The sequence below is a fragment of the Cynocephalus volans genome, chromosome 9 (genome assembly GCF_027409185.1).
Source record: "Cynocephalus volans isolate mCynVol1 chromosome 9, mCynVol1.pri, whole genome shotgun sequence".
Lineage (NCBI taxonomy): Eukaryota > Metazoa > Chordata > Mammalia > Dermoptera > Cynocephalidae > Cynocephalus > Cynocephalus volans.
Window position 1 is genome coordinate 217,514 of NC_084468.1, and position 27,929 is coordinate 245,442.

General features: G+C 42.0%; 1 protein-coding gene across 1 annotated transcript; it reads right to left on the reverse strand.

Annotated features, from left to right (window-relative positions):
• Positions 1-1,004: 1,004 nt before the first annotated feature.
• Positions 1,005-20,579, reverse strand: LOC134386359 (zinc finger protein 420-like). The gene is given in 5 exon segments (XM_063108485.1): positions 1,005-3,779; positions 6,310-6,436; positions 14,439-14,497; positions 16,667-16,839; positions 20,449-20,579. Coding segments are annotated over 5 exon segments (2,682 nt in total). The 3' UTR covers positions 1,005-1,587.
• Between the last annotated feature and the right edge of the window lie 7,350 nt (positions 20,580-27,929).

Sequence of the window (27,929 nt, forward strand, 5' to 3'; positions counted from 1 at the left end):
ACTTGTGTATCAGTAGATATTGTTCCCCGAATATTATGGCATAAAGGGGAAGAAAATCCTTCAATATTGGACAAGTAACTTTCCTCACTGCAGTAAAAGGGCAATAGGGGCTGCTGTTACCATTAGTACTTTATTGGGGATTGTAGGTGCTGGGGTGGGGGCTGCTGGAATAGGATATACTTACACTCATACACAAGCTTTAAGGGAGGCTATAGACATAGATCTAGATAGGCTTGAAACATCAATTACCCATTTGCAAAAATCATTAACTTCTCTTTCCGAAGTTGTATTACAAAATAAAAGGGCATTAGACCTCCTATTTTTACAGCAGGGAGGCTTATGTGCAGCTCTCAGGGAAGAATGTTGCTTTTATGCCAATCAATCTGGAATAGTAAAAGAATCTATGAGAAAGGTTAGAGAGGGCTTGGAAAGACATAAAAGAGAAAGAGAACCCAATGAGAGCTGGTTTCAATCTTGGTTTAACAGTTCTCCCTGGCTTACCACCTTAATATCTGCCTTAGCAGGCCCCCTCTTAATCCTCCTCTTGGTGCTAATGTTTGTTCCTTTAATTTATACTAAAATCATGGCTCTCATTCGGTGAAATCTAGGATCCATAATTATGCTCACCCAAGTGGTAGAAAATGTGGCCCAAGAAAAACCCCCAAAACCCTTGGGTCAATATGGCCCTTCAAAAAATCCACAGTAATCTTTAAGGGGCTCTGCTGGCTCTCCACAAGTGGCTGACTAGCCAATGATGGGTAAGATCCCCAGAGGGGATCTTAGACAGACACAGTCACAAAAAAGCCAACGAGGTTGAGAGGTTAGCTGCCTTCAACTGCCCATTACAGGGTTGTTCTTTCTTTTTTAAAAAGAAAATAGGGGGAGATATTGGACCCATTTTTAGGAGCAAACATTATCTGTGAGCCACATGGTGCCTATGGGTGTAGGATGAAGATGGTGCCTGCGGGAAATATGGGAGGCGTAACCCAAGATAGCTCCAAAAGGTTTTTATTGGTCCTCCACTATTTATGTACTCATGAACCCTGCGTGATCGCTATGCTCAACATGTTAGTACAAAATGCATGCCCGCATGTTCCTTTAATTGATTGGTTAGTTCATGGAAAGCCCCTACTTGCTTGCTTATATAAATTGCAGTGTAATGGCAATAAAGTGGAACTGCCTTGACAGAACCCCCACCGTGTCTGAGTGTCTCTTTCATGGGGGTGGGTTGGCGGGCAGCAGGCTCACTTTTCCCTGAGATCCCTCAGTCCCAACACTGGGGGTAATCCTGTCAGCTCCTTCTCCTTCTCGGTCTGCAGGAGGACAACATGAGCACCCCCGCAACATGGTTTCTCTCCTGTTTGAATTCCCTGATGCCTGCTATGGTTTAACTTTTGATTAAAAGTTTTTCCACATTCTCTACATTCATATGGTTTCTCAACTGTGTGATTTCTCTGATAATGCTGAGATTTGACTTTTTCCTAAAAGTTTTTCCACAGTCTTTACATTCATGTTTTCTCACCGTGTGGCTTTTGATGAATGCTGAGGTTTGACTTTTCCCTAAGTTTTTTCACATTTTCTACATTCTTATTGTTTCTCACCTGTGTGAATTCTCTCATGCTTCCTGATGTCTGACTTGTGGGCAAAAGCTTTCCCACAGTCTTTACATTCATATGGTTTCCCACCTGTGTGACTTCTCTGATGAATGCTGAGGTGTGACTTTTGGGTAAAAGCTTTCCCACAGTCTTTACATTCATATGGTTTCCCACTTCTGTGACTTCTCTGATGAATGCTGAAGTATAACTTTTCACTATAATCTTTTCCACATTCTTAATGTTCATATGGTTTCTCACCAGTGTGAATTCTCTGATGCCTGCTAAGGTGTGACTTTCGATTAAAAGTTTTCCCACATTCTGTACATTCATATCGTCTCTCACCAGTGTGAATTCTCTGATGCCTGCTAAGGTGTGACTTTCAATTAAAAGTTTTTCCACATTCTGTACATTCATATCGTCTCTCAGTGGTGTGAATTCCCTGATGATTGCTGAGTCTTGACTGTTGGTTAAAAGATTTTCCACATTCTCTACATACATATGGTTTCTCACCTGTGTGACTTCTCTGATGCCTCCTAAGGTGTGGCTTTTGTTTAAAAGTTTTTCCACATTCTCTACATTCATATGGTTTCTCACTTGTGTGAGTTCTCTGATGAATGCTGAGGTGTGACTTTTGTTTAAAAGTTTTTCCACATTCTCTACATTCATATGGTTTCTCACCTGTGTGGTTTCTCTGATGGCTCCTAAGGTGTGGCTTTTGTTTAAAAGCTTTTCCACATTCTCTACATTCATATGGTTTCTCACCTGTGTGAATTCTCTGATGAATGGTGAGCCGTGACTTCTGGCTAAAAGCTTTTCCACATTCTTTGCATTCATATGGGTTCTCACCTGTGTGATTTCTCTGATGAATGCTGAGCTTTGATTTTTGGTTAAAAGTTTTTCCGCATTCTTTACATTCATATGGTTTCTCACCTGTGTGAGTCCTCTGATGGATGCAGAGCTGTGACTTATAGTTAAAAGTTTTTCCACATTGTCTACATTCATATGGTTTCTCATGTGTGTCAATTCTTTCATTACCACTGAAATCTGACTTTTGGTTAAAAGATTTTCTGCTTTCCTTACATTCGTATGGTTTCTCACCTCTGTGAGTTCTGGGATGAATGCTGAGGCTTGACTTTTGGCTAAAAGTTTTTCCACATTCACATGGTTTCTCACCTGTGCAAATTCTCTGATGACTGCTGCAGTTTGACTTTTCAAGAAATGTTTTACCACACTTATTACTGTGAAAGGTTTTTTTGTATTCTTTATATGGCTTCTCACTTGTGTGCACTCTCTGATATACAGAGAGTGCAGACTCATGGTAGAAAGATTTTTTACATTCATTACATCCATCTGGTATTTCACATGTGTGAATCCTCTCAGGATGGCTGAGGAGTGAATTCTTACAGAAGCTTTTCCCACAGTTAATACTTCCATAGTACATTTCTCCTGTGTGAGTTCCCTGATGCATTGTAAGGTCTGACTTCCGACAAAAAATTTTCTCCTGCTCATTACAACCATAAAGCTTCTCCTGTATAGGTGTTCTCTGATGTGAGGTAAGGTACAATTTCTTAATACAAGTTTTCTCACATTCAGTAAACCCTGTGTGTATAATCTGACGTTTACTGAGTTCAGACTTTTTACAGAACATTTTCCCATGTATACCACATTGAAAAGTTTTCCTTTCTATGTGATCTATTTCTTGGACAATGGCAGCTGCCTTACCACAGCCTTTCTCATATTCATTATACTTCCAGGTGGTCTCATCGATATGAATCTTTTTATCTGTAAATATTGTTGGCTCTGTGTTGGAGGATTTCCCTTTTCCAATGTATTCTAAAACCTGCTTCCCAGTTTGAATATTGGGATGCTGACTAAGATGCTCATGATGTCTGGGCAATTTTTCAGTTATATGATGGTCATCAGGTTTCTCTCCAGCAGGCATCTCATCAGGCTCTCTAGGAAGAAATGCATTCTGACATATGTATAACTCCTCAGGTCTCTTTCCTGAATACTTTCCATTATTCATAATCAGATTTAAAACAAGATATGAACTCAAATAAAATGATTTTCCTAACACGACTCTCTCCTCAGCTGATGTGTTGCTGTTGGTGACTACAATTTGCTGCAAGCATCTACCATGACTTTCTTGGTTCCTTTCCTCAAAGTCATCATCTATCTGGACATCTGAAATGAGAAAAAATAATAATGAACCACACATAAGCACATCTCATTGACTGCTCAAGTAAAGGTACAAAAGTGCCTTCCAATCCTAGTAACAAAATATTTTATAAAAAAAATCAATAATGCATGTTGATTTCACGAGTTTATGGAATTTTTTTCTTACTGACAATGTAATATTGTACTAATATATTTTCTAATGTCAAGGTTTTTTTTCCTTCTTTGTTCACTTTTAAATTTTAATTTATGACTAAATATTTGTTAAGAATTTTTATTTTCTGCTAACATGTAGTTTTCAATTAAGCACCTTTCATTTCTTTATACCAATTTCTCTTTCATTTTTACAACAATGGATGTCTCCTGCTGCTATTTTCTCATTATTTCACAATGAAGATGATTAGATTTTCCATCATGGGCTTCTTTCAGGTACAGAAGTCAGCCAATTTTTTATCACATATGCAGGAACAGTCGGACCTTAAAAACTAACGCCCACCTTAAGTGACATTAAAAGTGGCACCATTATGGGCCCACAAGGGCATACTAATGTGGCAGCCTAAGACGGTTAGGCCGGGAGGAAGTAGGGTGGGAGTGTCTGCAGGAAACTTGCATTAGCCCTTACTGGCCAAATACGTGCTTCCGTGCTCATGAACACTGCATGATTGCAATAGCTAGGCATTGAGACAGGATGCATGCTCTCGTAACCTTCAAGTTGATTGGAGGATGTAAAAACCTCCCTTCCCCATTTGCCTTTAAAAGCAAGTGCTTGTGTGATTATAAATGGAACTGCTCGACAGAACCCCCGCCGCGTCTGAGTGTCCTTTAACGGGCTGGTTGGGGCTGGCGGCTGTGCTCACCTCTCTTCACAGCTCTCTTCCCCTGTCTCCTTCCAAAGGGGACCGGAGGGAAAGAGGAATCCGGGCAATTCACTCGCCCACCAGAAGGGACACCAAGAGAGAGACTGATAGCGAGGCAAGGGCTGTTTGGGTCAGCCGGCAGTGGACCCAACAGAACATCGCTGAGGATAAGGATTTTGCATTTATGTTTATATGCTTTACACTTCTCCCTTAGAAAATGGCTATAGGAATGTGGAAGTTTTCCAAAGAATAAAATATCCTTTCCTCCACCCTAAAGACAGCTTCCTCCAAGTTTTTCATTTAACATGACTTCCTCTGCTTATCATAAACCATTAGAATAAAGGAAAATCAGTTCTCCACCCTACACACCCCTTTCTATTCTAAGATATTTGGTTCAGCATCCAAAGCTGTTCCCACCATCTTTGAAATATGTTCTTTTGACTCCTTCTCAAATCAACTTGTATTCTATTCCCAATTTCAGGTACATGGACCACTTGATAATTTACTTCTTGTGAAAGATCTGTTTTGTGCAGTGAAGTATTGGAGGTCTTCTATTCTCATAAAATTTGTGTCCTGCACATTTCTCATTCTAGTTTCTTTTCTAAATGATTTCCACAAAGAAAACAGAAAAATGTTAACTTTGAACTCCACTCCTAATCAACATTCATCCCCACGACATGGATCCCTTAGTTCACATAGCCTTGGTATCCAGAATCTTCTGGTTTTCCCCCAAATCAAGGACCCCCCTTTCCATAATCCCATGCAGGGTTCTCCTCAGCTTCATGATTGTTGACATGGTGGTACAAGGTTCACTGCTGTACCTCTTTTCCTATTAGTGAATTGCTATGTGATACTCTGCACTACTTTGGGACTCTGTGAAAAGTCTTCACCAGAACAAAGGCCCTCACCAGATGCAACCCCTTCAACTTGGAATGCTGAGCCTCCAGAACAGACTTTTAAGAAAAAAGATTTTTTCCTTTATAAATTACCCAGTTGCAGGTATTCTGTTAGAAACAACAGAAAACAAACAGATACAGTATGAAAAAAAGGACCATGAGAATTGAAGAACAAGCACAACTAAAAATGTTAAGAAAGCACATAGGAAAAATAAAGGTCAAACAAGAGAAATTTAGGAATTAGATTATGGGTACATACAAAACGGATTCAGCCAAATAAAATATTGGGATGTACATGGGACACCCCACCTTGGACGTTATGTAATACAGGATTGCAGGTGAGCCATCCTCAAGTCTGGTACTTGCAGGGGAAATTTCTAGAAATAGCTGAACACTGCCAACATCTAATGAGCTTTACTTTTCTTGGCTTCTGCACTGTATGTGCTGAAAAATCTTGCAGGATCTGCTTTGGGCACTCTATTGTCCATGGCTCTGCTCCTTCTTCTAACTTGACAGTCACCTCAGCTTTGTTAATGCAGTGTTCTCTTAATGGGAAATAATGTAGGACTTTGTAAAACTGCTAAGTCTGATCCTTGGAAGAATGGCAAAAGCTCAGCTTCAGATGTTGTACAACAAAGAGGCCAATTTGAACCTTGTGAGAAAGAGAGAGACCACATTTTCAAGAAATGTAATCTTACCAAAAAAGCATGAAACCCTATAAATGCTTCCTATATTTATGGACAAAAAGAAACATTTCTCCTGAAAGTTACTGGGGAGTTTACTCACTCAGTGACACGAGGTTGCTGTAGGTCTCCAGCATCACATCCCTGTACAAAGTCCTCTGAGCATCATTCAGGTCCTGCCATTCCTCCCACGTGAAGTCCACAGCCACATCCTCAAATGATACCAACTCCTGGAATGACACATCGTCCTCAACTAAAGTCAGCATTTCTGGGTCACAAGACAGAAATCTGAGAGTTCACACCTTTGTGTGTGCAAGTGTCATATGTGTCGTATATAAGATGCCACTTTCTTGTATGCCATAGAATGGGAGGAAGAAAAATCAAAGGACAAATATCCTGGTACTGTAATAAGTTATCAATTAATAAAAATAATACTTCAAAACTTAGTTTATACCTTAGGAAATATCCTTGTTGCTAGTGATAAAAGTGTGAATAAAATTTTCCTTTTCCAAGGAGAGTATAAACAGACATGAAGACATAAGTGTAAATACATACCTGAAATACTGTGTTAGATGAACAAATTTAAACACAAGTTCAATATAGACTGGCATAAGAAAGAAATAGAAAATATAGTTTTATTTTGTATTCAGCTTGAAATGCCAAAGATGTTAAACTCTTCCACGTGAACTGCTTGGTCTCATGAATATGAGGCAACAGGAAAAGTCCAGTCACAAGAACACAAAGAACACACCCCACATTAATGGAACTACACATAGCACTGTGTCTGAGTGAGTGATCTTGGGCAGCATAAGGGAACAATATTGAGGCAACTAATTATAGAATGATTCTGCACTTAAATATGGGACCTATTTCAATCAGTAAAACATTGTATGCAATTATTGTTGATTTTTACCTACTTATGAATGAAAAGTACATTAAAGTCACTCCAAAATTTCCTTCCTATGTGCCAAAGGATTGCTTGTGCCCACACCAGGGTGTACACTGCAACTTTCTAAACCACAGGGAGCAAATAATGTGGTCCTGTAAGTACATGCCTTTATTTGTATTTTAATCATCATCCACTGCAAGGAGAATGGAAAAGGTTTTTAGGGAGAGTCAGAGGGAAAAAGAAAACAGGATGACAGAAGGCCAACTACATTACAACGTAGAGAAATAAGAACACACAAGATAGACTTAACACTATAAAAAAGAAAAAGGTAATGAAAAAGCAGAAACAGAATGTGGTAGTAATTTGCTGTGCAGAATTTTAAAAGAAGAGTTTTACTCTCAGACTATCTACATAAGCAAAGCTAGTTATGTCCTGGAACTGCAAAGCAAAGTTTGAAAAATGGGAGAAAAATATAAAGAGCAAAAGTGAAACAGACTTGAATACATAATACTTGAAATATCTGTGGAAATGTCCATGTGGCAATTGGATGTACAATTCCAGCATTCAAGAGAGAAAGTTAAGCTGACAACAAAGATTTGAAAAGTATCAAAATTTCCATGTTCTCTGAAGACATAAGAGTGAATGAACCTGAGGTTGAAAGTAAAAAAAGAAGTACAGAATCTGCAGAAACACTTTATCGTTAAACAGAGGATAGAGGGGAAGAAGGAGTGGCATTACATCATAATATAGGGGTTAGTTCCCCCAGAGGATAATTCTTAATGTGTACATGCCTTACAACAGATCACCAAACTATGTGACATGAAACGTAATAGAACTTCAAGGAGAAATAGAAGAATGCACCATAAAAACTGGAGATTTCAACACCCTGTATCAAAAATGAACCAATACAGCATACAGAAAACCATAAAAGACATAGTTAAACTCAATAACATGATCTGGATATAATGGATATCTACAGACTACTTCTTCCAACAACAACAGAATAGACATTCTTCTCAAACTCACATAAAAAAAATCACTAAGACCATATTCAGATTCACATAACACACTTTAGGAAAATTAAAATAGTAGAAATCATACAATATGTGCTCTCAGACCACAAAAGAATTGAAATGGAAATCAGTAACAGGGCAATGACTACAAGATCCCCAAATAGAGGGGGATTAAACAACACACACTAATACATGGACTAAAAAAACAAAACCCCCAAAAATAAAATACCCAGAAGAAAAATTTAAAACAATTTTAATAAATGAAAGTGAAAATGGGGCTGAACAGTTATCTCACTTGTTTAGAGCACCACCTTGTAATGCCAAGGTCAAGGATTTCGATTCCCATACTGGACACCAGAAAAAAAAAGAAGAGAAAATGACAACAAAGAGCTAATTACATTGAAAGGAAGCAGAAGAAAATAAATACAAACTAGAACAGAAATAAAATTGAAAAAGAAAATCTGGAGAAAAAATAAACATCTAAAAAGCTGATTCTTTAAAAAGATCAATAAAATTGATGAGCCTATAGCCAGGCTAACTAAAAACCTAATGAACACAGGACAGAAATTACTATTATCAGAAATGAATGACACGACATCAATACAGATCTTGTGGACATTAAACGAATAATAAATACTATGAACAACTCTGCACACATTTGACATCCTACATGAAATGGACCAATTCCTTAAAAGACAGTTTACCAAAACTCACGCATGCCCAATGTGAATAGGCCTGTGTCTATTACGAAAATTGAGTAAACAAATAATAACGTTCAAAACAGAAAGCACCTGGCTCAGATATGTTTACAGGAGAACCGAAGCCAACATTTAAGGAAGAAAACATACCACCTTCCTACAATCTATTGCAGAGAATAGAAGACGAACTACTTCCCAGCTCATTGTATGAGGACAGCATTACCTCAGTACCAAAACCAAAGATATTATGAGAATAGAAAAATACAATGAATTGCATGTGAAAATTGCATGTAAACATACATGCAAATAAGCTCAATAAAATATTAGCAAACCTAATCCAACAATATCTAAAGAGAATTATGCACCATGACCAAGCGGTATTTATCCCAGGTAGGCAAGGGTGGCTCAACATATGAACATCAATTAATGTAATTGATAACATGAAAACACTAACAAGAAAAAACAAAAAATCACAATCACATCAACAGATGCATAAAAAGCATTTGAAAAAATACAGCATCCATTCATCATAAAAATTCTCAGTAAACTAGGAATAAAGGGGAACATCACAACTCGATAAAGACTATCTACAGGAAACTGCACCTAACATCATCCTTAATGGTGAGAAACTCAAAGCTTTCCCAGATAATCAGGAACAAAGCAAGAATGTATCCTCTCATCACTCCTTCAACATCATACTAAAAGTAGTGGGTAGTGCAATAACACAAGGAAGTAAAAGATTTACAGATTGGGAAATAAATAAATAAAATTGTCATTAGTTGCAGATGATATGATTATCTGTGTAAAATATCCTACAAAGTAAATAGAAAACTTCCTGGAATTAATTACTGATACACCAAGATGGAAGGATACAACATTAATATACAAAAGTCAATCACTTTTCTATACCCCAGCAATCACCAAGTAAAATTTAAAACAAAAAACACAATACTATTTACATTAGCAACTCAAAAAAGAGAAAAGAAAGTTCAAAATCATCTACCTCATAAGAAATTAGCATCAAGAATACATTTTTTAAATGTCTACATTTTAAAAATGCCTACAACTAAACAACAAAGCAAATAATCTCATTAAAAAATAAGCAAAGGGCTTCAACAGACATTTCTACAAAGATGATATACCAATGTCTACCAAGCTCATGGAAAGATTAATGATTAACATCATTAATCACTAGAGAAATGCAAAACCATAATGAAATATCATTTCACACCTAATAGAAAATAAAAAGTACTGGCAAAATTGGAAACTCTGTACACTTTATGTGAGTATATAAAGCGATGCAGCCTGTATTAAAAAAGAAATAGTACAGTGACTTCTCAAAAAATTACAAATAGAATTACCATAGGATTCATATATCCAAGTTTTGTGTATATATCCGAACTAATTAATAGCAGAATCTCAAAAAGATATTTCCACACCTGTGTTCAGAGCAGCATTACTCACAGAGTTAAGATGTGAAAGAAACCCAAATGTCCAGCCATGAATGAGTGGATCAATAAAATGTGCTATACACATACAAAGAAATAATATCCAACCTTAAGAAGAAAGGTAATCTTGACATATGCTATAACATGGAACCTTGAGGACATTATGAAAAGTGAAATAAGACACTCACAAAATGACAAGTATTGTATGGTCCCACTGAAAGGAGTCAAGTTTTTAGAAGTACAAACTAGAATGGTGGTTGCCAGAAGCTGGGAAAAGGGGTAAATTGGGAGTTGCCATTTAATGGATATAGGGTTTCAATTTTCCAAGATAAAAAACTTGTGGATATCTCCTGTACAACAGTGTCAATATACGTAAAACTACATGAAGGTTAAGAAATGATTCAAATGGTAAATTTTACGCTATACGCTTTTTGCCAAAATTAAAAATAAATTATTTTAAAAGCCAATAGATGAACCAAAATAAAATATTGTTTAAAAATTAAATAATTGATAAAAAGTTAGAAAATAAAAAGCAGAGAATTAAAAGGCAGATAAGGCAAATACAAATAGAAAATAGCAAAATCTCACGCTTAACGATGATTAGTTTAAATGGAATTGCACTAAATATTCTACGTAAGGCAAAGACTGTCAGATTTGATAGGAAAGTAAGACCCAACAATATGTTGTCCAGAGAACTACACCTGAAATACAAAGAAACAGACTAAAAGTAAAATAATGAAAACATATCTACCATAACAACACAAATTGTGAAAAGCTTAAGTGGAAATATTAATACCAGCAAAAGAATCTTCAAGACAAATTATATTACTAGAAATAAATGGAACACTGAAGGATTTGGGCCACACTACTACCACCTCCGATGGAAACATGGAAAGGGTATCTCACCAAAAGAGACTTTTGAGCACAAAAGGAAAAGTGCTACCTGCCCCCCTGTCTCTGTCAGTGGGAAAATAAAAGAAGGATGTTCAATTTTCAAACAAAATTTAGAGAAAATATGAAGGAGCTAGGACTTGCTGAGTTTGAAATAAAACTATTTTTCCATCCATTTTTCCAAGAAAAATATTTTCAAACTGTTTAGTGGCAAGGATCAAATCTGTTGTTTTCCAAAAAAGATAAAAGACCAAAAATATTTCTAGCTTTCTAAGTACCATTGGACCTGACACATAGATAGTGCCTAGTAAACAATAAAACTTCTAAGGAAACAGCCACCTCAGAGAGAAGGGGAGGTCAGAGAACAATGGGCCTGACTCAGAATGTGAGGGTAGCATTGGTCTAATGGATTTTAGCACAATGGAAACCCATGTTTTTATGGCAGTGAATACACCAGATAATTTCCTGTATCAAAAGGCCAGAGTCAGAAAAAAGCAAAAAAGGAAGGATGTTCAATCCCCCAACATATAATAACCAAAAATAGGCAAAGAAAGTCAGTCGACTGCAAACCCAGCCATTCAAGGAAAAGAGATACTGACAGAGAATGCTGAGAGCCCAGAGGACACAGTGAAGAGGCACAAAGCATCCTTTCCAGGGACCAGGACTAGGCCCTAATGAAATACTAAAGCGGGTGCCTGATGGGAATATGTAATTACTCAGTCCAGTGCCCTCAGGGTGCTGCTTCTTCTCACCAACCCTGTCTGAAGAAAAGTGCACACATGGCCATGCCTGTCTGTTCACTGTAAGCTGGATGTGTGCTAAAAAGATGACAGGACACTGGAGCTTGTTTAGTTTGGCTTTTTGTCAACTGCACAGTGGCAGAATATTTCTAGGGTTCTTGAGAGGGGCAAAGTATATTTTGCATGCAGTAGAAATTTATGGTCAGAGAACAGACTGTGGTCTATTCAACCGTGCTGCAAAGTCTTGCTATTCCTCTTATTTACAGGTAGAATCTAATTGCCTTCCCCTTGAATCAAGGCTGGTCTTAGTGATGTGCTTGACTAAGAGAATACATTGGAAGAGATGCTTTGGTACCTGAGTGGAGATAACAAGAATCTTTGCAGTGTCTGCCTGGGCCTCTTGGACACTTATTCTGGCAGAAGCCAGATAAATCTGACTACCCTGAGAATGCCACTCTGTGAGGAAGTCCAACATGGCCACAAAGAGAGAGCTGGATGTCTGCTCAGTGTTCCCAGCCACTAGAGATTTTCCAGCTCAGAGAAGAGACCTTGTCTAGCAGTGAACCCACACCACCCTGTCCAGATTACGGACCCAAAACATTGTGACATGTAATAAGAAGATGTTCTTATTTTAAGCCCTGAAGTTTTGTGATACTTTGTTGCACAGCAGATCACTGGAACAGCAAAAAAGTTATTAGAGAACTTAAGTACTACTTTGACTTGAAACATGAAGAGTGTAAGTTCACAATGAATATTAGATTCAAAACAAAGAATGAAAGCACTTCACATCTTATGTTAGGTCTCAAACTACAATTGTGAATGTAAATGTTCGGTTAACTGATTTGTCAATTTTTGCTCTTAACTAGCTGTTAGCTACAGTTCTGCTTTAAAAACATACTGAAGACTAACGCACACATACATTTTCCACATTCATTTTTAAGTAATTACCTGAAATAGGAGAAGAATAAAACACAATCTATAAGAAAGTTTAAAAACATGATGGGTCTTATTGAACTACAAACAGGTAACTGTATATTAATAAAAACTACAAACAGAATCACTGATGTAAATTTATAGAAGCAAAAGGTAGACATTATAAAAATTTGTACATTGTTTTTATTATTCCATGTCTTTTTACTGACTGTTGTTCAAACATGTCCCAGTCACTCCTGAAGGCTTTCTCTCCATGGACTCCTAAGGATGTCACCATAGGTGCTGGCTAGAAGCACAGGTCACCAGGGATTGAACCTCATAGCCCAGCAAACATTACCTTCAGGTTTTTACAAGAATGATATTTCCAGCAGAACAAAGTTACAGTCTTTATGAGTACAAACATCTCCCCCTATACTGACAGTGTACATAGAAATTAGAATAAAATGAAAAAACCAAACAAACAAAAGTAGCAGGAAGTAACATGACATAAATTAGGCCCAAGAAACAGGGAGGAGTCCAGGAGAAATCTCATTTTGGTGGCTTGTGTCAGTGGTGGGGCGGTAGTGATAACACATATAAGAGAAGGGGAAGTGGTTTTAATTTTAGAATTGTTGACTTTGAGGTGATAGTTTTTTTTTCCCCTGGCAGGTGGCTGGTGCAGAGATCTGAACCCTTGACCTTGGTGTTAAAACACCATGATCTAAACAACTGAGATTACAAACCAGTCCCTTGAGGCACATTTTGAATAGCTACAAACAAGCATTCAACAGAGTTCAACCTAACATCAATAGACTAGGGAAGAAGTACAACCTGGAGACAAAGAAGAGTGCAAACTACAGAGGACTGAATCGGTGAGAAAGAATTTCACATGAGAAGAACAGGGCCCAGGATGAAGCACTTTGATAAGCTACATTATAAAAAAGAAAGTAGAAGAATTCAGGAGAACAGAGAAATAACCATCAGTGAAGTCATGAGAGAAACTAATAAACTAACACAGAGGAATTTCCAGGAGAATATCATGAACAGTAGTTCAAAATGTAGCAGAAGACTCAAGCTAGAAAAAGACTAGAGAATAGACATTGGATTTGATTATAATTTAGGTTATCATTCTACGTTTTCCTATGAACTAGTACAGTCTTCCAGTCTTCCAAAGCCATTTGAACTAGATTTGTTTTAGGAACTTTATAAAAAGCTTACTAAGCAACTTGTGCCCTATAACGAGGTAACTATTTCCACTGCAGAAAGTGAGAAATGTTTATTTCCAGGTCAGCAGTGAAAAACTTTCTAATATTGATGGTGTTTCAGAATTTGGTGCCACCAAGTCCTCACATCCCAAGAGAATTTGGCAGATTCTCTTCTCAGGTTCCATTCCAAGCATGTAAACAAGGTGTCCACCTTTTTTCCATGACATCACAAAGACCAGAGAAAAATTTTTATCCAACTTAGATGACTCTGAGGTCTTACAAACTGCTATATCTACATGCCAACTTTATCTTATGAATGTACATTTCTTTCAAGTTGAGTTTTACTCACCTGTACTTTTCTATTTTAATTTATGCATGCCATAAAGCTCACATAATACAATAAAAAATTCTGAGTAATAAATACCAAAAAACTCACCAGAGATTTATTCATCTTTTGTTGCTCTTGTAAACCCATAGCGCACTCTGGCAGCATAGCTGGGAGAAAAGAGAATGGAGTGGATTAAGGAGAGTACGGTTGTGGCTTGGCTCTACATTCTCCTTCCCTTACTAGGTGAAAAAGACAAACAAACAAAAAGCCTTCCTGTAAGAGAACAGTCCTTCATGCCTCAGTAAGGGGCAACAAGACCCCATTAAAGATGCGGCTACAAGTACATTAATAGCTACACATTACACACACAATTTATTTTGGGGTCAATGAAAACATACATAGCCTACTGACTTAGCACGAAACAATATCACCTAAACATATAACTTAATACCTTAAACCAAAGAAAACACATTGTGACATTATAGGATTAGTGTTGTAGAAATCATTTGGCTGTATTAACTGTTACCCTATTAATATATTAAGTTCACACATGACTCCAAAAAAGTATTTCCATTACAACACATCTTCCTTTTACGTACCTAAATATCTGGATAGTGTGCATCTTGTAACCCAGCACACATTGCCCATGATTACATAGGTAAACAAAATACACATGATCTATATTTCTTCTGGTACATGATCTCCCTGTACCCAAGCCCTCATATAGCATGCTCTGACGATAAACTATTCTTTGTCATGTGACCTGCTTTAGACAATGGCCCATTAGAAAATGTCATGCAAACATAGGTTTGAAAAGTACTGGCCATTGGTGCTTGCCTCTTAAACACAGTCATACTGTGAAGAAGGCTGGGGAGACACAGGGCCCATCCAAGGGTCAGCACAAACCACAGGACATGTGAGTGAAGCCATCTTTAACCAAACAGCCTCAGTCGAGGTACCAGGTGACTAAATCCACATTTGTAACAATAGATGAGAACTGCCCAACTAAATGCACCCCAAGACGTGGATCCTTAGAACTTCAGAAAAAATAAGATGGCTGGGTTTTCATGTAATCATGTAACCCTGGGCAAGTCACATTTCCTCATATCCAATTATTTTCACTTTTCTTACAAGGTAGAAATATGGGGAAAACCATTCCTGAATGACCAGAAAAGAACAATGAAAACAGAGAACTATCAGCACATCTCTAGATGCCAAATTTGGCCATAGGCTGGGTTTGAGAGAGCACAGACACAGGGAACAATGAGGGAAGATTGAAGGGAGTGTGTTCAGAGAGCACTGCAGACAGATCTTCTCAGCTGTGACAGGTTATTCCTGCACCCCACAGAACACCTTCAAACCTTCTTCAATAAGTAACACCTCCTGGGTCCTTGCCTCTCTTTCTCAGTGTAATTCACTTCTCCCTTCTGAAATTTGGCCCAAGCCTTCTGATATCATCCAGTCTTAGATACCCATTGAATGAGGTATTATCAGCCAACCCTGGTGCGCTCTAAGCACTAGACACAATCATTGTTTAGTCTGTGCAAAGCTGGGATCTTCACCTTTCTGGGACTCTCTTGCCTCTGCCCTGAAGCAGTACTGAGTGGGCTCCAGCCACAATGATGCCCCACCAGGTGGGATTCCTATTCACAGGACACCGTCCATCAAAGTCTGTCACACCTTCACTCTAAAGAAAAGGGGACCGACATCCAGCGCCCCAATCTCCTTCCTAGAAGTCACTGTCCTGGAAACAAGGTTGTGTATCAACTTCTGTAAATTCAAACCAGGAGCTCTAGGCAGGCCACACAGTGCAGGAGGGACCAGAAACTTGACTTGCTGAAGAGACACGGAGACACCCCACGAGCACAGCAGCCACAGAGTGACAGTCTGCACACACCTCACGATCCCAGATTCACCTCTGAAACCTGGGGCATCACACTAATGTCCACACGCTCACGTTACGGATGGGTGAAGTGAGTGTCCCACAGGTCGGTACCAGGTTCCTGATGGCGGAGCTGGAACGTGACCTCTCCACACCTCCCAGGCTCGCTGTCTTCAGACACCCCCACCCACATTCCCGTCGCCACCTGGGACCTGAGCACCCGTCCTGGGACATCTGGAACCGGCTTCTGCACACCCGGCAGCACCCGCCCGCCTTCGAGCACCGCCGTCCTCTGACGGAACGTCTGTAACCATCTGGAAAGCGCAGCCCAGGAGTCCCTTCCCCGGCCCGGCCCAGGCCCGCGGCGCTTCTCCCCGCCAAGTGCTGGGACGCCGTCCCGCTCCCCAGGGACCCCCGAGGCCCGCGGGGCTCCTCTTTTCACCCTGGCACACACCTTCGCGGACGCACGATCCAAACCCAGGATCTGAGGAGCAGCCTGAGGACAGCCAAAACCTCCCGGAATTTCCAGACAAAAGATGGCGAGGTGGGCGGAGCCGCACATGCGCACAAGGAACCCGGAAAAGCCCTTCCCGTAGTCCCGCGCTGCTGTCCTCACTGCAGGCGAAACTACATTTCCCAGATGGCAGAGCAAGCAGAGCCCCACAAGTACAGAAGGAACTTGGAGCAGCTGTTTAGTGCGCCTGTGCTGCTGACGTCACTGGAGGGTGAGACTACATTTCCCACAAGTCTCTGCCATCATCATTTAGGGACGGAAGGAGAAGATTTTGTTTATTTTCTCAGACCTGATGGATCAAGACTGGCCTCTTTCCACGTTATTACGAAGTAGAATTCTGATTCTTTACTAAATCCTGGTTTGACAACCTGAGGCATTGTGAGAATAACAGGGAAATTCGAATGTGGGCCAATTACCGCATGATATTAATAAGTAATTTCACTTTTTTTAGTTGTCATATAGGTATTGCTATTATAGAACCCACGTTTATTTTTGCAGATGCATTTTAGAGGATGAAAAAATCGTGCATCTATTTTACTTTAAATGGTTAAACAAGTGAGAAATTAATATGGTAGCTCTCTTCCAAGCCATTAGAAAATGTTTATTCTCATCCAATAAACTAATTTGTCTGTCTTCAATGGATTGTACTACAGAGTTGTGAAGGTTTGTCCCTCTCTCCCAGATAAAGAATGGGTTATTATTACAATCTATTGATGTGACCCTATTAAATTCTAAATTTTAATCCTACAGCCATTGTAGGGCAACGAGCCATGTATTTGCCACCTGAAGTAGACTAATACTAACCAGACTCATAGTAACCCAGTTAACATGAGGTATTGGTTTCTGTCTCACGTTGTGAACACCCCCTTTTCTCCTGGGTCTCCCTATATTCTTACTAGATACAATCTCTTTTGCAGCTAGGGCACCTGATACAGTGTGTTTCAGATTAACACCTCATGCACTTTAGGATTCATGTTTTGAGTCTTGTCTGTACGCAGAAGTTTTAATTCTATAAATCGGCAAGGCTGGTAATTAAGATTCAGATGGGAGTTCCAAAAGGAGGTCACCTCGATCATTCTGACCTTAGAGAATCTGGTTCGTGTCTCTCTTCTAGCTTCTGGCAGTGTACTGACAATCTTCGACATTCCTTTGCTTGTAGAATCATCACCCTGATGTTTGCCTTCATCTTCCCATAACGTTCTCCCTGTGTGGTCTGTGCACAAATTCCCCCTATTTATAAGGACATTAGTCATACTGGATTAACTAATTACAACTGCAATGGCAGTACTGCAAAATAATATCACATTCAGTGGTAGTGTGGTTTAGGACCTTAACATATAAATTTGGGGGAAGGGCAAACACAATTTAACTCATATTGGAAACTTATCACTAACTTCAGCAGAAGCTATGAATGATAGCACCTCCTCACTAAATGGAGTATAACAAGTCTCCTGTTGGTATGAACAGAGAGAGCCCATCACATTACTGTAGATTTCATGTTCGCTACTTGTATGGGTTTGCTTGGGCTGCCATACACAACACCACAGATTGGGCAGCTTAAACAACAGACATGTGTTTTCTCCCAGTTCTGGAGGCTGGATGTTGAAGATCAAGGTGCTGGCAGGATTGGTTTTCTCTAAGGCTCTCTCCTTGACTGGCAGATGTTTGCCTTCTCTCTTCCTCTTCACATGGTCATCCTCTGTGGACAGTCACCCCTGGTGTGTCTACATATGTCCTAATCTCCTCTTGTTGTAAGGACAACAGTCAGATTGTTTTAGGGCCCAGACTCATTTTAACCTAACCACCTCATTAAAGACCCTATCTCCAAATGCAATCACCTTTTGAAGTTCCTGGGTTTTAGATTGCAAAATAATTAGTTTGGGGGGAGAAGAGGACAGAAATTAGCCCACGCAGTAGTCAGGGTGGTGTCCGTGTCATTACTAATATTTAGATAGATTATAACTATGCCCATCCACTCAGATACCTGCCAGGCATCTCAGGCCGGCAGGTCATATGCTGGACTCAGACACACACTTTTCTTGTGACCCCTCTCCTGGAGGTAGCACTCCCCTCTCAAGCAGAAGTCTTGTAAACCCAGATTGCCTCACTTCCCTACCTCCCACCTAGTGGTTGCTGCTAAGTTTCTCACTAGACAAATGTCTCCTCTTTTTTCTTTTTGTACAAACTGTCTGTGCTCTGAGAAGTTCATGATACCCTGGTCTAACAAGATCTTAGAGGGGGGTGGAGGGTTCTATTGGGCAGGACTGCTGCCTGGGAGGATTGGTGGCCCTGCCCTTCAGAACCTACTCTCTTTGGGTTCCCTGCAACCAGGTGCCCTTGACCCAGAGTCATACTCTGTGTCTTGAAAAGGACCATCATGGTATACATAAATAGGGGCTTCCCCCTAAGCATCTCTCCTTGTCTACATATACCACTGCACAGTGGTCGCTTCAAACTCCACACCCTTCTACACTTGGAAGGTTCTGGTGCCCCAGAAGACTTCAGTCCTGGATATGCAGGACAATGGTGGCCAGTTGGGCAGTGGAGTTTCCACCTACACTGTGGATGTGCTCAGCCTGGACTTCACTGGACAGTGATTACATCAGGCATGGTGGGGTGCAGAAGTCCTGAGTGCCTCTCACCATGAATTAAACATGCCCTTGGGTCCAAGAACAGAGCCTGTCTAACTGGCTCTTTCTAGAATGGGAATCTGTGCTCTGAGGATACCTGGACCTCAGTGTGACTAAACTGACCCTCAAGCTCTTTACCTCAATCTGACCTTGTCAGTATCCCCTTCTTCAGACAGCAGGACCAGAATCTAATCACTCAGTGGAGACAGATGTCCAGATTTTATCTCCAACATCTCCTTTATCCTCACTGCCCACACCTGTATAGTCACAAGTTCTGCCCTAAAGGGCTTTCTTTCCATCCATAAATTTCTCATTTTGGCAACTGTCTTTGGAGGTTGGGATGATACCAACTTCCAACTGGCATTGCATCTAATTCTTTTTTTTTTTCTTGGCAGCTGGCCAGTAAAAGGATCAAACCCTGGACCTCGGTGTTATCAGCAAAATGCTGTAACCAACAGAGCTAACTAGCCAGCCCCTTATATTAATTCTTAACCCTAACCTCCGACACCTAATATTTAACCCCTAACCCTTTCCCTAACACACCATTATCCTCAACTGTATACACTGAGCCTAAGCCCTAAACCATAAACAAGCCCTATTACCATAATCCTTAACCCCTAATGTGTTATACACATTACCTATCCCTAAACCCTACCACTTAACTCCAATCCCTTCTAACCCCTAAACCCAACTCTTTCCCCTAAACTGAAACCTAACCCTAACCTTACCCTAACCCTAAAATCTAAACCTTGAACTGTAATAATGAGCCTTAACCCTAACCTCTAAATCTAGCCCCAACAGCAAGCCTATCCTTAACCAATAACATTAACCCTAGCACTTAGCCCTACCACAGCTGTAACATTAATCTCTAACCCCAACCTACCTAACCCCTAACCACTAATCCTAACCCTACTCCCTTAAACCAACTATAACCTCTAATCCTAACCCTACCCCCTAATCCTAGTTCCAACCTCTATCCCTAATTCAACTTGAACCTGAACTTCAACATCAACACCAACCCTAACCCTCACTCTACCTGGGTGGTGCTGGGCTCTTGGAGCAGCATCGGTTTCCTCTTTTCCCAAGGCTCACCCTAAGTTTTCCACACATGAGTCTCCTGCTGGCCCCACCCTCCTGCGTTCTTTCCCACCTACCTTCTGTCCTTCACCTACACAGAACCCGTTCACGCTGCATTCTTTCTGCTCTGGCCGCAGGGCACCCATGGTCCCGACATGAGCACCTGCTCGTTCACTCGGGGAGGTCTGTGCTCCTCTGCCACGTCCTTGGGTTTACACTTATTCCTGTTATTATCACCAACATGGTCATTGCCATTGTTAAAATCATCACTGTTGTAATTATTACCATTTTCATTTTTGTCATTGTTGAACAATTATTGAACGCAGCCTTGTGGTCAAGTTATCCTGGGTTCTATAACTGAGTGGACACCCCATTTGGGTAAATCCCTCCCAAAAGTTTAATGAAAGTGACCTGTGGCCTTGGTCCCTCAAGCTGATGTGACTTAGAATCTGGGAACAGACTATCTAATTAAGGAGTTAGGATATACAACTAGCAAATGAGTAAGGGAGCACAAAGAAGACAGCTGGGCAGGATGGGATGTTACCTAAGTGATGAGAAGGACCATGAAACAGAGTCGCTGAGCTCCAGGGACAGGAGACATTATCTTGACACACAGCCCCAAGATGTCTTTATAGGACAAAATCCAGAACATTCCCAGCCCTCGGAATTTGCTGAGGAGGTGAGCTGTCAAGAACCCAGACTGATAGGAGCCTGGTAAGTGATAAAGGAAACTCAGAGTTGTGTCTTTGTTCATGGAGATCCTGTTTCTTTGTGCTCAGAGGCGCAGCCACTCAGAACAGTCAACTGGTGACTCACGCAGCCCCTTCCCCAACCCCCAACACTTTCTTTAAAACTCCCTGCCTGTACATGTTCTCAAAGATCAGGATGTTTCTGAGCTTTAGCCACCTGGACTCCATTACTTGGTCTTGTAATTAAAGCTAAATTTCCCTCACTTCAACTCGTGCGAATGTTCTGGCTTTAGCTGCACATCACATGAAGTGACACAAGTGTGGTTGGTTGTATTACTCTTGCAGCTCACAGCTGGCCATATCTCAGCCCTGTGACAAGTCAGCTCACATCAAGACCTCTTGGAGCCTCGGTGCCCTCTATGACATTGGGTCAGTGACTCTGTTCCCATGGAGGAGGTTGGGCATCCAAATTGCCTTGATTGTGTGACCCCAACTTGTCCCACCCCAGAGAGGGGAGGCCTGCTGTGTGGGGATGGTCCAGGCAGACACACTGGAGAAGCTGCTGGAGCAGCCACCTGGGTAGTGACCCCTCCCACACCCCCACCTTCCTGTGCTCCTGCTGAGCCCTCACCTCCAGCCACTGGGTGCTGGACCTGCTGTGGGAGGGTGAGCACACTCCTCTATGGCACAGAGGTGAACCAGCTCCAACTAGCTGTGGCTTAAGAATGTCACTGCACCCACCTCTGAAAAGTGGGTGCCAGAAGGACCAGACCAAGAAGGTCATTGCAGGGACCAGATGGAATGAGCCATGGAAAATGCCTACCCAGTGTCTGACCCTGCAGAAAGGACTGGAAGGTTGCTCATGTTAACTATTTCCCTCTCCCCCGTGAAGCAGCCCCTGCCTCAGCTCTCACTGGCCCCTGGGTTTGGTTAGAATAGGTTTTTCATTTGTAAGAGGTTTGGGATTCCATCTAGAGGTTCCTGGGGGCAGGCAGAGGGGCCCAAGCCCACTCAGGTATCTGGAGAGGTGCTGGTTGGAGGTTATTCATTCAACAAGCGTATATGAAGTGCCTGCCATGTACAGTCACTTTTGAAAGCGCTGAGCATAATCCATCAAACAGAACAGACCAAATTCCTGTCATCTTGGGCTTTCCCTGTAGTTGGGAGTCAGCCAGTCCCTGTAAGGGTCATAGCAGGTCTTGTCAAGACCACAGATGTGCCGCCCTCCTGTAGATTTGGATGCAGCCTTCCCTGTTGCCACAGGGATGGCTGACCTCAGTGTTACTGAACTCAGGTCCACCTGCCCACTCCCTGGAGGAGAAAAAACCTCAGAAGTCAAATGGTTGGTGTTAGAAAAGCAGATGTATTCAGCTGAAGGAGATGGTAGGCCATCCCATCTGAAAGATTTAGATTTACTGAGAGGTTCCTAAATGATGGCTTGAGGGAATGGAATGTGGGAGGTGAAAAGCAGGAGAGAAGGGTACCTGAGCCACGAGGGGTCCAAGTCTCTGAGTCAGGAGGTCTCACCAAGGCTTCTTCTGGTTTCTGTTCTCACCTTCACTGTTATCTTGGGACCCTGCAAGATTTTGATTTGCTCCAGTGTAGAATCATCTTTTCTGCAGTCTTTTGCACAGTTCCACTTCACAGAGCTCTGGTTGACTTGGTGCCCAAGGTCAGCTTCCACTCATTTAGCCTTAATCATTTCTCAAAACTCTACAAGGGTCAGTGAAAGAACTGTTAGTTAGCTTTGTAAAGTAGTGATTAGTTTCTAACCAGCTTTGTTCTCCTCTTTAACAAGCAAGATAAGAAAGTCAGGGAATGGGAAGAAGGAGTGGAGAGAGAAAGGAAAAAACCACCCTTTTAAAAAATCCCCTGCCCCTTGCAGCCCAGGGGGTTTTAGATGACACGGCTTCAGTCCTGCTCACTCCAACACCAGGACCAGCTGGAAATGTGAGTGGACTCTGGGTCATGATTGAGGGTCCTGACAGTACCCTGGCCCCACACACCTTGTCATTCCCACTGGAGGGCCAAGGTCTGGGGCTCCCTGCAGGAAGGAAGGAGTCATAGACCTAAGAATGGGGCCACAGGCACCGTGGGGAGGACAGCCGGGCCCTGTCAGTATCCATCCCCACCCATGACTTGATGTGGGGCCCAGGACAGGGACATGGTGAGCTTCCTCCTCTCACATCAGCCATGCATCTCAGTCCTTTGTGCCCAGCTGCACATGGGGCTGGGGTGGCTGCACCCACCAGTGCTGAGAATCTCCTCAGCGGGAAGATGAGAATCTACATAATAGGGAGCACTTTGGTGCATCAACTGCATGTTGAGATGCCTCTGGGTCCCTGTGAAGGGTGGATAGGGATGGACTCTGCTTGTTTTCTTTCTCAGAAGAGTGACAAAGTGCCTACTGTGTGCAGATAGTGAAGGAACAGAGCAGGCACTGCCCCTCCTTGTCCAGGAGACAGACAGGAGTGTGGCAGGCTACCCTGATGATGGGGAGAGGTGGCCACTGATGGAGCACTCCCTCGATGGAGGTTATCTGCTAACCCCCCTGGCATGTGGCCAGCCCTGCCATTGCCAGGACAGCCCATGGGCTAGAGTGGAGGGCTGGACAGTGGTTGGGTGGGGCAGGCACAGCCCCCACAATAGTTGTCATGTGGGGCTGTAGGGAAGGAGAGCCCAGGTCTTTGACTGTGCTACCCACCCACCACCCACAGCACCAACTCTCTATCCTGGGTGTTGGCTGAACCAGGACCTGGAAGGTGTCTCTCTGTCCCCAGCTCCCCTGCCTTCAGATGCAAGTGACCTACTCCAGCTCAACATGCCCAATGTGGGCCTGCAGCACCGTGCGCACCTCCTTCTTGCCTTGCTGCAGCTCCAGGGAATGCAGAGGCAGAGCAAGATGGGCAAGAGGGCTAGGGAAGGTGCACGTGAGCATGTGATGAGGGGACAGGACTGGACCACACAGTGGAGCCTCCAGAAGCAGGCAGACCAGACCCTGTGGACTCAGATGTCCTGGCCTTTACCTGAGGGGATGCTGGGAGGGTCTAAAAAACCAAGTCTTGACACCATCACCCAACTCCTGGTCCCCAGCAGGCTTGCTGCAGGGCACATGAACCAACATGCTCCCACCAGGGCACCCTCTCAGTGGATCAAGAGACCCCATCTTTGCTGGGCCTCACCTGAGAACAGGGAATCAGGAATTGTCCATAGGTCTCCAGGACCCCATCAGATGCTAAGCAGAGGAGCTGTCCCTGGGGACACTGAAGCCATGAGGCCCAGCCAGGGGCAAATCTCAGGTCACACATGTGAGGACCAGTTTTATTTCTGGGGGGCCCTGAAGCAGGGAGGTTGCTGTCTGGCCGCTCCTTTTAGGGTGCCCCGTTCTCTGACAGGTGCTAAAGGGACACAGTGCCACAGGAGTTCACAGCCAGCACTGCCCCAATCCCCACCACGTCTGTGGGCACTGACCAGGGCCTCCTGACCCAGGCCATATTTATTTGTGAAGGGGGACTCTGTGGGTAAGAATTCCACCCGAGAGAACATCTCTCTGAGCTGAGCCCTCTCACCAGCCCTCAGAGCAGATGAAGAACTGCAGAAAGGTGAAGATCTTATCTTCTCATGGCCCAAGTAATGACTGAGCCTCCTGCCTAGAGTGAGCAGGACGTGAGTGTGACGGCCTTGTGCAGAAGCTGCCAGAGACTGGGTCATATTGGAACATTAAGACTGACTTTTAGAAGGGAGATGTGAGTTGGTTGAGGGATAGACAAGGGCCTAGAAAACACGACTCACTGGAGGGGTCTTCAGGATGTGGTCTGGGATGGAGGAATGACATGTCACAGCTGAGAAGGTGTGACTACATTGCTTCCTAGCACACTCCCATTACCTCAGTCTATCCTCATTTTTTCCAGAATTGGAGCTCTTGCAAACCTACTCTGGCACCACGTTTTGTATCTAGAGATGTGCTGATGCTTCCTCTGTCCTGATAGCTCTTCCAGGCGCTTCAGGAAGGGTTTGCCAGGGTCTTTCTGCTGCATAAGCAACATTAATAAGTAAATAAACGGAGGAGTGAGTTGCCCAAAGTCACGTGATTTGTAGATGTCAGGCATCCTGACTTTTTGACTAGTGTTCTCTGCTTCTACACAATTAAATCAAAGCTCATGTTTTGTTTTGTTTTTTTGTCCTTTTCGTGACCGGTACTCAGCCAGCGAGTGCACCGGCCATTCCTATATAGGATCCGAACCCGTGACGGAGCGTCGTTGCGCTCCCAGTGCCGCACTCTCCCGAGTGCGCCACGGGCTCGGCCCTCATGTTTGTTTTTGAGATCAATTTGAAAAACTACAGTCAACTTAGAACAAATGTTGTTTTACAAAACTTTGCCTTGAACATTTCTATTTTTCCCCAGTGCTTTCTGTGGATTGTATGAGCTCAGGGGGTTAATAATACAAGTTTTTTCTCACTTAATGTCAGTAATCTGTTGTGGAAAACCATAAATTTTACAGCAGACTACTAGAAGCTTATTTCCACTACTTAAAATGAGAAAATTAGACTGAATCACATTGTTACTCCTACTTACTTTTTAAAAATATAAATAAAATAATACCAGGCTCATGTATAAGTAAGAGACTTATGATGTACACATTTAAAACATAGTCGCAATGATCTCAGGACAGTTTCTTTGTGTGACTCACATGACCTGCTTTAGTGCCAGCACCTCACTGATGTCCATCTTAGTGACACTTATCATGCTTATGAAAACCTCCATGTGTGATTGTGAAGCTCTATTGATTGTAAGTGGCATGAAGTTACTTATTTCTCCTACTCACCAATATGATAAAAACATACTGAATTCTGGGAAATTAGAGCTACCAGCATTTGATGTATGTCAAATCAACCAGAACTTCCTGGTTTTAAAAACCACCATTTCATTTGCTCATGATTCTGAGTCAGCCTTTTGGGCTGGGCTTGGCTGAGCAGTACCTGTGCTGGTGTCACCTGGAGCACAGCTAAGGCTGGAGTCTTCTGGTGCCTTGAATGAGGCTGGTTCCTGGAAGAGGACTTCATTCACATGTCTGGTGGTTTGTGCTGACTCTTGGTTGATCCCTGTGAATCCAACAGGCAAGTACCAAGCTTCTTCCCAAGATGATAGTATTCCAAGAGGGGAAACTCTGTTTGGGCAAATACTTTTCAAAACTATGTTTGTGTTTCATTTACTGGTGTCCCATTGGCCAAAGTAAGTGCAATGGCAAAGCCCATGGTCATTTGGGGAGGGAAATTCATGAAGACATGGACACAGAAAGGCGTTTTGTCGGGAACCACTACTGGAAAAGTGTACTACAATAAATGTATATTATGTACATTGTTTTCTATATATCATTGACCAAAATTAGGTTTCAAGATGCATACTTTGCACAAAGCTTATGTATGTAAAGGCAAGAGATGTTGTTTGCCTATTTCTTGCTTATAGGAAGTTGGGGATCCAATGTCCTATTTCTTATTATTTTTTCTGACTGTTGCCTTTTGATACAGAAATGATTTAGTGTAATCATTTCTTCATAAAGCACGGGCTTCCTGTGTACCGAAATCCATTCAATGAAACCTACTCCCACGCACTCTGAAGCAAACCCTTTGTTCTCTGGCCTCCCCTTCTCTCCAAGGCTGTGATGAAACAATGTCCTCAGAAGCCCTATTGTTTACCAGGCACTGTCTCTCATTCACACCCTAAGATCCTTAGAAGACTGAAAATATTTTTCATGTTTTATATTGCTTTTCAAAACACTGTTGTGGATCCTTGCCACAAAGCCATTTCTTACTTTGAAAACTTTTCTGAGGAGAAGCTGGTCTTGATAAACAGTTTTATTTCAAACCCAGCCAGTCCTATTCCATTTTTTCATTTTGTTTTGTTTTGTTTTTGTTTGTTTGTGTGTTTTGTTTTGTTTTGGGGTTTTTTTTGGTGGCTTGCCAGTACAGGGATCAAACTCCGAACCTTAATGTTATCAGCACCATGCTCTAACCAACTGAGCTAAACAGTAGGCCCCCTGGCTCATTTATATTTTCTCTAAATTCTGTTCAAAAATGAATTTTATTTTAGTTCATCTCTCTCCTCTCATATTTTCTTAATGGCAAAAAGGGGAGATCAGATAGCAAATTCCACACATTCTTCCCAGAACTGTCCTCCAGCAACCCTCGGATGGTGAGACACCCCATCAATTTTCCATGTTATGGGAAGCAACAGTGAGGATCAAAAGCCTCCAGTACCTAAAGCCCACATGCTTTTTTCTCATTTCCAATCCCATTTATCTCACTGTCTCTCAGGCTTCACCAAGAGTCTTGGTGCCTTCCAGCTGGTACATTCTCCTCAAGGCGCAGCTTCTGCTCAGTCTCACAGACAATGCCACATTTCAGCTTTTTTTTTTTTTTATCACCACAGCACCCAATTTCCAGGCACCAAATTCTGTTTCAGTTGTTTATTGTGCTTAAAAGTTGATGCCCAAACCTTGAATGCTTAAAACAATTTACTATTATTTCTGCTTTGGCTTAGGTAGTCTGGCTGGCAGGTTTGTCTCTCACACAGGTGCAGTGAGGTGGCAGCTGGGGTGGATCCTGTGGAAGCACAGCTGGGCTTCTGTCCATGAAGGGTCACTGGTGGCTGCAGGGGCTGCTGGAGACTCATGGGGCTGTCAGTGAGCACAGCTGCTCATGGTCTTTCCATGTGCTCCTCCACCAGTTTGGTTGGGTTTCTTACAAGATGATTTCCAAAATTAACATTCCTAGAGACACAAGTGAAGCTGCAGGAGCTGTTGCAGC